The sequence below is a fragment of the Salvelinus sp. IW2-2015 genome, unplaced genomic scaffold, assembly GCF_002910315.2.
Source record: "Salvelinus sp. IW2-2015 unplaced genomic scaffold, ASM291031v2 Un_scaffold1957, whole genome shotgun sequence".
NCBI lineage: Eukaryota > Metazoa > Chordata > Actinopteri > Salmoniformes > Salmonidae > Salvelinus > Salvelinus sp. IW2-2015.
In genome coordinates this window covers 54,009-64,244 of record NW_019943310.1, presented here as the reverse complement: position 1 = coordinate 64,244, position 10,236 = coordinate 54,009, and the positions used below count along the sequence as shown (strand labels likewise).

General features: G+C 47.5%; 1 protein-coding gene across 1 annotated transcript in view; it reads left to right on the top strand.

Annotated features, from left to right (window-relative positions):
* LOC112072550 (dynactin subunit 1-like) overlaps positions 1–3,913 on the top strand; it is a gene marked incomplete at its 5' end in the record, with an annotated part of 61,973 nt that extends 58,060 nt beyond the window's left edge. Inside the window, 2 exon segments of the mRNA XM_070439838.1 lie at positions 1,202–1,338; positions 3,677–3,913. Of these exon segments, the coding sequence (XP_070295939.1) occupies positions 1,202–1,338; positions 3,677–3,913 (374 nt within the window).
* Between the last annotated feature and the right edge of the window lie 6,323 nt (positions 3,914–10,236).

The window sequence follows — 10,236 nt, the reverse complement described above, 5'->3', positions numbered from 1 at the left end:
CACGAGAAGAGTAGAGGAGGGGGGAAAGAGGGAAGTAGAAGAGGGGAAAGAGGGAGAGAATAGAGGACGGGAAAGAGGGAGAGAGAGAAGAGGAGGGGAAAGAGGGAGAGAGAAAAGAGGTGGGAAAAGGGAGAGAGAAGTAGGAGGGGAAAAGAGGAGGAGAGATAGAGAGGGGAAAAGGGGGGAAGAGAGAGAGGAAGAGGAGGGGGGAAAAGAGGAGAGGAGAGAAGAGGAGGGAAAGAGGGAGAGAAGGAAGAGGAGGGAAAGAGGAGAGAGAAGAGAAGGAGGGGTAAGAGGGAGTAGAAGAGGGAAAGAGGGAGAGAGAGTAGAGGAGGGGAAAAAGAGGGAGAGAGAGAGAAGAGGAGGCGAGAAAGAGGGAGGAGAAAAGAGAGGGGAAGAGGAGAGAGAGAGATAGAGGAGGGGAAAGAGGTGAGGAGAGAGTAGAGGAGGGAAAGAGGGAGAGAGAGAGATTCTCTCTCTCTCTCTCTCCCTCTTTCCCCTCCTCTTTTCTCTCTCCCTCTTTCCCCTCCTCTTCTCTCTCTCTCTCTCTCTCCCCTTCTAATCTACAGAAGAGCAGAAAGGTATTTGCTGTCACCCTGCATGTTTATGCTACTCTTGTTAGCAGAGTCCTTATTGAACACACACAATTTAGCTGACGGTGTGTTGCTTGTGTGTTTGTGTGTGTATTAGACTTTGTATTGGCCTGCGTTAATAGTGGTGTGTGTGTGTGTGTGTGTGTGTGTGTGTCATATCAAATCAAATGTATTTGTCACATACACATGGTTAGCAGATGTTAATGCGAGTGTAGCGAAATGCTTGTGCTTCTAGTTCCGACCGTGCAGTAATATCTAACATGTAATCTAACCTAACAATTTCACAACAACTACCTTATACACACAAGTGTAAAGGAATGAATAAGAATATGTACATATAAATATATATGAATGAGCGATGGCCAAACGGCATAGGCAAGATGCAGTAGATGGTATAGAATACAGTATATACATATGAGATGAGTAATGTAGGGTATGTAAACATTATATAAAGTGGCATTGTTTAAAGTGGCTAGTGATACATTTATTACATAAATTTTTCCATTATTAAAGTGGCTAGAGTTGTGTGTGTGTGTGTATTTGGCCTATGTTAATAGTGGCGTGTGTGTGTGTATTGGCCCGTGTTAAGTGTCTGTGTCTCTCTACAGCGACTATGGCCAGTATGGGTCCCAGTATGGGTCCTGGGTCGGGGGTCCCGGTGATAGACTCTCCTCTCCTGACACAGCAGATTGAGGCTCAGAGACACAGCATCAAACACCTGAAGAATGAGAACAACAGACTCAAGGTAGGAACGACCATAGAGGTAGATAGAAGTAGATAGACCATAGAGTTAGATAGACCATAGAGGTAGATAGACCATAGAGGTAGGAAAGACCATAAAGGTAGATAGAGGACTCATCTTTGTATCTTTGACAGTGCCATCGAGGGCTGTCAAAAATGTAGAAGATTTACCGCCACCTGCAGTGCCTGAGTCTGTTTGGTGCTATCATGTCAATGCCTTGTCACTCATTGAAAGGTAGCCTGAGTACCAGTCTGTTTGGTGCTATCATGTCAATGCCTTGTCACTCATTGAAAGTTAGCCTGAGTGCCAGTCTGTTTGGTGCTATCATGTCAATGCCTTGTCACTCATTGAAAGTTAGCCTGAGTGCCAGTCTGTTTGGTGCTATCATGCCAATGCCTTGTCACTCATTGAAAGTTAGCCTGAGTGCCAGTCTGTTCCGGTTCAGGGAACAGAACCGAAAACTGGAAAATAACTAAATGTTTCAAGGAACAGAATCAGAACCCGGAACGAAAGTGATCTATACTGTTCCGGAACGGAACAGTTGTTTTAAAAGCATGGGAACCGGTTAATAATGTTTATTTTACGTTCAAGGATTTTTCCCCCAGTCCCACAAAAAAACGTAAACAAAGCGCCCATGCAAAGCCCTCCTTCTATCAATCAGAAACTTATGCCAGTCTGCCAGCTGGAAATCTTTGCCAGTTTGTGTAGTCTACATACCCCTCCTCCTCTGAAGCATAGGTTACTGTAGCCTACTGATGTTATAAGCCTGATTCAGAAGACGAAGGAGGGATTTAATTAGAGAAGAATGGATTATCTTTTTCAATGCTAGTTAGGGATACTATAGATAACACTTTTCACATCGGATTTATTAACTACAAAAAGGTAAAACTGGTGCCACTCTGCACACACAAGCTTCGTAACGAGCTAGCTTCTAGGATCTCTACGGTCAGGGTGTGACACTAGCTTCTCTGGTCCAACGTTAAGCCCACTCTCGGAAGTTCAAAGACATTCTAAGTTCCTGCGTAGAAGCTGCTCCTCCGTAAGGTATAATTCTATGAGCCTAACTCAGATAATACATGTCATCACAAGATGCCCAGCACTTCAAGCTTCCTCTTCCAGCTTCTCTCTCTCCCCACCTGAAGAATTTCAGTCGCATCTCGCGCCCTAATCTTGTCTTTTCATCACGCGTGTAAACAGCTCACTGAGCTATAGTGTGTCCACTCCATAGCAAGCTGTTCTATCCACACAGCATGATTAGTGAAGTCGTTTCATGTTGAACTAAATGTAAAAGAAAATATGATTTCAGAGGTTTAAAAAGGGAATAAAAAGGAACGATATAAACTGGTATTTTGGGGGTTTGAACCGGTTCAGAACTTTTATTTTGGTGGTTAGAACAAAAAAAATTATGGTGATGTTCAGAACTAAACGATTGGAAACGATTTTCTGGTTGTTACTATCATGTCAACTCAGTGAAAGGTAGCCTGAGTGCCAGTCTGGTTGTTGCTATCATGTCAACTCAGTGAAAGGTAGCCTGAGTGCCAGTACTGGTTGTTGACTATCATGTCAACTCAGTGAAAGGTAGCCTGAGTGCCAGTCTGGTTGTTGCTATCATGTCAACTCAGTGAAAGGTAGCCTGAGTGCCAGTCTGGTTGTTGCTATCATGTCAACTCAGTGAAAGGTAGCCTGAGTGCCAGTCTGGTTGTTGCTATCATGTCAACTCAGTGAAAGGTAGCCTGAGTGCCAGTCTGGTTGTTGCTATCATGTCAACTCAGTGAAAGGTAGCCTGAGTGCCAGTCTGGTTGTTGCTATCATGTCAACTCAGTGAAAGGTAGCCTGAGTGCCAGTCTGGTTGTTGCTATCATGTCAACTCAGTGAAAGGTAGCCTGAGTGCCAGTCTGGTTGTTGCTATCAGTGTCAACTCAGTGAAAGGTAGCCTGAGTGCCAGTCTGGTTGTTGCTATCATGTCAACTCAGTGAAAGGTAGCCTGAGTGCCAGTCTGGTTGTTGCATCATGTCAACTCAGTGAAAGGTAGCCTGAGTGCCAGTCTGGTTGTTGCTATCATGTCAACTCAGTGAAAGGTAGCCTGAGTGCCAGTCTGGTTGTTGCTATCATGTCAACTCAGTGAAAGGTAGCCTGAGTGCCAGTCTGGTTGTTGCTATCATGTCAACTCAGTGAAAGGTAGCCTGAGTGCCAGTCTGGTTGTTGCTATCATGTCAACTCAGTGAAAGGTAGCCTGAGTGCCAGTCCCTTCCCCTTCCATTCTCTTCCCCGCTCCCCCTCTTCTCCCCCTCCCTCCTCCTCCTCTCCCCCCTCCTCTCTCCTCCTCCTCTCGCTCATCCAGGCTGAGAAGATGCGTGCCCGAGCTGTCCTCCCTCCACCTCTCCATGTCTCCAAAGCTCCCGCTAGAGACGTTGCTCTCACCCAGAGGTGCTCTCTAGCGCCTCTATCGTTAAGACTGAGACCATTACTGGGACACGTTACTGCAGCTGAGTGCCAACGTCAAAGTGGTGGAACTCACTGGCAAATCCCCAAGGATATGATGGCCCGCCCCCTCTTCTGTTCTCGGTTGTACCTGTAGAAGTAGTCGTTTAATGACGTAATTGTTTACATAAAGGCCCGCCCCGCCAAAAGAACTGTCCACGAAAGCAGATATTCATACACAAAAAAAACAGAAGGTTATTTTTTGCTGTAACTGAGTAGATTGAAGTTTGTATTTATGGTGTGTTTGTTGAAGCAGTAACTCCTAAGCTGCCCAGCTGTTGGAACACACAGCCAGACTGCAGTCCCTTAGCAACACTCTGGACGACTGAGGCAGTAAACAAACACCTTGGCTGGGTCTGTCAAGTCCTATCTAGTTTGTTCACAATTCACCTTTTAAAGACAATGTTAACAACACAAAAATACTGCAGATGTCGGCTCAGTTGGAAGTTACCTGTTAAATGGGTGCATTGTGACAGCGCGATCGGATTGAATCCCGACAATGAACAAAATGTATCCCAGGAATGCCAGATGCTGCCTTGGACAGGAGTGGTAGGGAGGAGGGTAAAATGTGTGATATGCAGTATGCTTAAAGTAACTTTCCCTGCTCTTTTCTCCTTATAACATCTCCCCTATTTCTCTCTCTCTCCTCTGTCACTGGTCTCGCTGCTCTCTCTCTCTCCTGGTTCTTACCTGTCTCTCTCTGTCACCTGGTCTCGCCTCTCTCCGTTCACCTGGTCTCTCTCTCTCTCTCTCTCACCTGGCTTCTCTCTCTCTCTCTATTTCTCTCTCCTGTACCTGGTCTCGCTCTCCTCTCTCTCTCGTCTCTCAACTGTTCTTCTCTCTGTCACCTGTTCTCTCTCTGTCACCTTGGTCTCGCTCTCTCGTCTCTCTCTCTCTCTGTCACCTGTTCTCTCCTGTCACCTGTTCTTCTCTCTCTCACCTGTTCTCTCTCTCTCTCTCTCTGTTCCACCTGGTCTCGCTCTCTCTCTCTCTCTCACCTGTTCTCCTCTCCGTCACCTGGTCTCTCTTCTGTCAGCCTGGGTCTGCGCTCTCTCTCTCTCTCTCACCTGTCTCTCTCTCTCTCTCTCACCTGTTCTCTCTCTCTCCTCTCGTCACGCTGTTTCTCCTCTCTCATCTCTCTCTCCTCTCTCACCTGTTCTCTCTCTCTCTCTCTCGCTTCCTCATCTCTCTGTTCTCTCTCTCTCCTCTGTCACCTGTTTCTCTTCCTCATGTCACCTGTTCTCTCTCTGTCCCGTGTTCTCTCCTGTCACCTGGTCTCGCTCTCTCTCTCTCTTCACCTGTTCTGCTTCTTCTCTCTCTCGATGCTCTCTCTCTCTCTGTTCTCTCTCTCTTCCTCTGTCACCTGTTCTCTCCCTCTGTCACCTGTTCTCTCTCTGTCACCTGTTCTCTCTTGTCACCTGTTTCTCTCATTCTGTCACCGTGTTTCTCTCCTCTGTCACCTTCTCTCTCTGTCTCTCTCTCTCAGGATAAATGGGTATCAGAACATGTGGTGACCCAGAGACCTGGAGCTAAGCCTTGTCTGATTTTGGCCCCGTTCCCCTGCTCCTCTTCGTCAAGGTAACCACACCTTAGTAAAAAGTATTGTCTTTTAGGAATATCATGGAGTAAGTTATTCAAGTACAGATACAAGCCACTGAACGATATTAATAATATGTCCTAATGAACACAAATGTACTAACGGGGTCAGAAATGAATTTAACTTTAATTCCAAGAGTTGGACTCTTCAGTATTACGCATCTGTAAACAACAAGAAAACAGTGGGCTAAAATAATTATAAGGGTCACCAGCACACACTCCAGGGTCACCAGCCACACACACTGGGTCACCAGCACAACTCCAGGGTCACCAGCACACACTCCAGGGTCACCAGCCACACACTCCAGGTCACCAGCACACACACTGGGTCACCAACACAGCCACAGCCACTCCAGGGTCACAGCCACAACTCAGGTCAACGCAATCCAGGGTATAGACACTCAAACCAGCCACACTCAGGTCACTCAGGTCACCAGACACCGTCCAGGTCACCAGCCACACATCCAGGGTCACAAGCCACACACTCCAGGGTCACCAGCCACCACCACTCCAGGGTCACCAGCCACACACATCCAGGGTTCACCAGCCACCACCAGGTCACCAGACACTCCCATGGGTCACCAACATCGGGCACCACACACCATCCAGGGTTCACCCGCCACCACACTCCAGGTGTCACCAAGCCCGACACATCCAGGGTCCACCAGCCACACACTTCCAGGTCACCAGCCACACATCCAGGGTCACCCAGCCACACCTCCAGGGTCACCAGCACACACTACCAGGGTCACCAGCCCACACCTCCAGGGTCACAAGCCACACCTTCCCAGGGTACCAGCCACACACGCAGGGCCACAGGTCCACCAGCACCCAGGCACCAGGGTACAGCCCACCACTCCAGGTCACGCCACACACACTCCAGGGTCACCACCACACTCCCAAGGCGTCACCAGCCACACACACTCCTGGGTCACCAAGCCACCACACGTGTCCCCAACTAGGGTTCACCAGCCACACACGTCCAGGTACCAGCCACACACCACCCCAGGGTCACCAGCACACACGCCCCAGGGTCACCAAGCCACACACCCAGGGTCACCAGCCACGACACTCCAGGGTCCACAGCCACACACTCCAGGTCACCAGCCATACAACACTCCACGGTCACAGCCATACACTCCAGGGTCACCAAGCCCACACACATGAAGGTCCCAGCCATACACACTCGGGTCACCAGCCACACACACTGGTCACCAGCCACACACACTGGTCACCAGCCATACACACTCCGGGTCACCCAGCCACATATCACTCCAGGTCACCAGCACACACAACTGGGTCACCAGCCATACACACTTCCAGGGTCACCGCCACACACCACTGGGTCAACCAGCCATACACACCTCCAGGGTCCAGCCATTAACACTGACCCAGGTGTCACCAGCCCACACACACTGGGTTCCCACCAGCAACCACACTGGGTCACCAGCCACACACACGGGGTCACCAAGCCACACACACTGGGTCACCAGCAACACACTGTAACCGGTCCACCAGCGCACACACCACCTGGGTCACACCAGCCAACACTCAGGTCACCACCATACACACTGGGGTCCCACCAGCCATAACACACTGGGTCACCAAGCCATACACACTGGGTCACCAGCCATACACACCTTGGACTAGGAGCAGATCTGTTTTTGCCATCACCAGCCATACCGTCTTGCCAACTCCTCCTGGTTGTAAAATGGACCCAGATATGGCCCCATAGGCCAGGTAGTACACAATGTAGGGCAGTGGTCACCAACCAGTCAACTGGTCAATTAGGGCAGTGGTAGAAAAGCTAATGATAACATGGCTGTAGAATGCTATGCTGTGATAATGTATCAGGCCAGGCATATAGCCAATATGCTGTGATAATGTATAAGACCAGGCATATAGCCACTATGCTGTGATAATGTGTCAGGCCAGGCATGTAGCCAATATGCTGTGATAATGTATCAGACCAGGCATATAGCCACTATGCTGTGATAATGTATCAGGCCAGGTATATAGGCCAGGTATATAGCCACTATGCTGTGATAATGTATTAGACCAGGCATATAGCTGCTATGCTGTGATAATGTATCAGACCAGACATATAGCCACTATGCTGTGATAATGTATCAGGCCTTCTGCACAAACCTCATTCCCTCATTCCTATTCCAACTTGTTTTATAAGGGTGAATGTTTTTTTTAACATGAATTCAAAAATGTCAGTGGTAGATCTCGACTTGCTTTTTCAATGCGAAAGTGATCTTGACTCAAAGGTTGGTGACCACTGATGTAGGAAATACCCAACTCAGGTGACCTTGAGGTTAGAGTGTCCACCCCAGAGATTGAAAGGTTGGGAGTTCAATACCTGGCCAAGTCATACCAAAGACTGTACAAATGAGACCTGATACGTCTCTGCTTGACACTCGGCATTAAGGAGATTAGATTGGAGGTATGGCCCTGTGATAGACCTTTGTCCTGTTCAGGGGGTGTCCTGTTCATCAAGCTGTCTCACACTACAGAAACAGGAGAAGAGGGGGGGACATGGTGCTGGTGGGGAAGGGGCCGGGTCTGTAACTAGTGTCTGTCTGTCTGCAGGTCCAGGAGGAGAAGAGGGGGGACATGGTGCTGGTGGGGAAGGTGATGATGCCGTGTTCCCGTGGTCAGGAGCAGGTCCACCGTCTCGTCCTATCACAGCCTCAGCTCCAAAGAGTGCACCGCCTCCTGCTGACATAGGCTCCACCTTCAACCCGCCCCGTGTTGCGCCTTCCCATCTGTCTGTCTGAGGGTTTTTAGACCAAAGCATTGGGTGTGTGTTCGTACGCAGACAGTGCTTGACTTGGGCCGTGAGCTCACTGAGCGCCAGCACCTTCATTTGTTCTATTGCCCGAGTCCCATTCTGCCGTTATTGCAAAGTTCTGGCACCTGAATATAAACGGTAGAAGCACCCAAAATAAGTACCAGCGTCAAGTCAAGCACCGTTCACACGTAGTTAGAGTACTAATACGCTCACTTCCTCTGTAGGTCACTCACTTCCTCTGTAGGTCACTCACTTCCTCTGTAGGTCACTCACTTCCTCTGTATGTCATACACTTCCTCTGTAGATCACTCACTTCCTCTGTAGGTCATACACTTCCTCTGTAGGTCATACACTCACTTCCTCTGTAGATCACTCACTTCCTCTGTAGGTCATAGACTCACTCACTTCCTCTGTAGATCATACGCTCACTTCCTCTGTAGATCACTCACTTCCTCTGTAGATCATTCACTTCCTCTGTAGATCATTCACTTCCTCTGTAGATCACTCACTTCCTCTGTAGATCATTCACTTCCTCTGTAGATCACTCACTTCCTCTGTAGATCATTTGGTAGAGCATAGCGCTTGTAACGGCAGGATAGTGGGTTTGATTCCCGGGACCACCTATACACGCATGACTGTAAGACACTTTGGATAAAAGCTTCTGCCAAATTATATTACGTAAACACACACTACTAACCACTAACTGTCTGCTGAGGGTGATGCTGCCTGCTACCCATTTTACTGTCTCATCTTTTATTTATGACATTTATTTAAGATGGTCAATGTACATTAGGCCCTATTTAGACTTGACATAAGTTGACTTTAACATTGACTTAAGTCAACAATATTTGTACTTAGGTCCATGTTTTATATCCACATGTAGAGTCTATTTATCTCAAGTCTGAATCAGACCCGTTATAAATGTCCAGGTTCAACATCAATGTAAAAGTGACCGAGTTAACGACAGAGCTGTTTCCTGTCCGTTGTCCCATAGTTCATGACAGTGTCTTGTGTAGATGTAACTATTCCTTACTCTTAACTATATACAGCAGGGGTGTCAAACTCCTTTTCCCAGTGGGCCGTATTCGGTCTTCACTGAGCGCCGCAGTTTCCCCCCCCCAGAATAAAATAATATATAAATAATTCCTTGAGTTTGACACATGATCTAAAAAGGGAGAGAAAACTATATCTGAGGTTGTCAGATTGCTGTGTATTGAGTTGGTATTAATTCTACTGCAGTTTAACTTACATTTCAACAGGGATTTACGGAGTAAAAAAACATTACTTTGAAGGGATTTTATGAATCATATGGATGAAATGTTTTGCTTTCATAAGGTCAGTGTCATGTTTTGCTTAATTTATTTCATATTTATTGCACATATTAAATGCCAGTAAATTGTGACAGTCGCATGTTACCTGTAATCTGTTTTAAGTAGCTAATATAGTAATGTGTATTACAGGTGAGACTCTTGCTGTGTAGAATAACTCCGGTCATCAGAGCCTTCATTAAACTACTGACTGGTCACACCACATGCCTCATCAAGTTACTGTCTGCAAAACAACATCTTGGCCATAGAGGCTTTGTTTTTTTCTCTGCTATGAAGTGTCATACTGGTATCATAAAGGCTTTCTCATCTCTGCTATGAAGTGTCATACTGGTATCATAAAGGCTTTCTCATCTCTGCATCTGGAAATTAATCCATACAGTCGACACATAAATAAGAGCGTTACAAGACTTTTCGCTACACCGCATAACATCTGCCTAAAGTATGTGTATGTGACCACTAAAAATTGATTTGATATTGTAAATACCTTTTTGGGGCGATAGCAGCAAATGATAGAGGCGCAGCGAACAGGGCTGTAAGTAATTGGCCAGTCGACAGGGCCTAGATTGGCCAGCGACAGGGCTGTAGTAGATTGGCCAGCCGACAGGGTTGTAGTAGATTGGCCAGCGACAGGGCTGTAGTTAGATGGCGCCAGTTATCGTAGTAATTGCAGCGGGTTGTAAGTAGATTGGCCAGCGATCA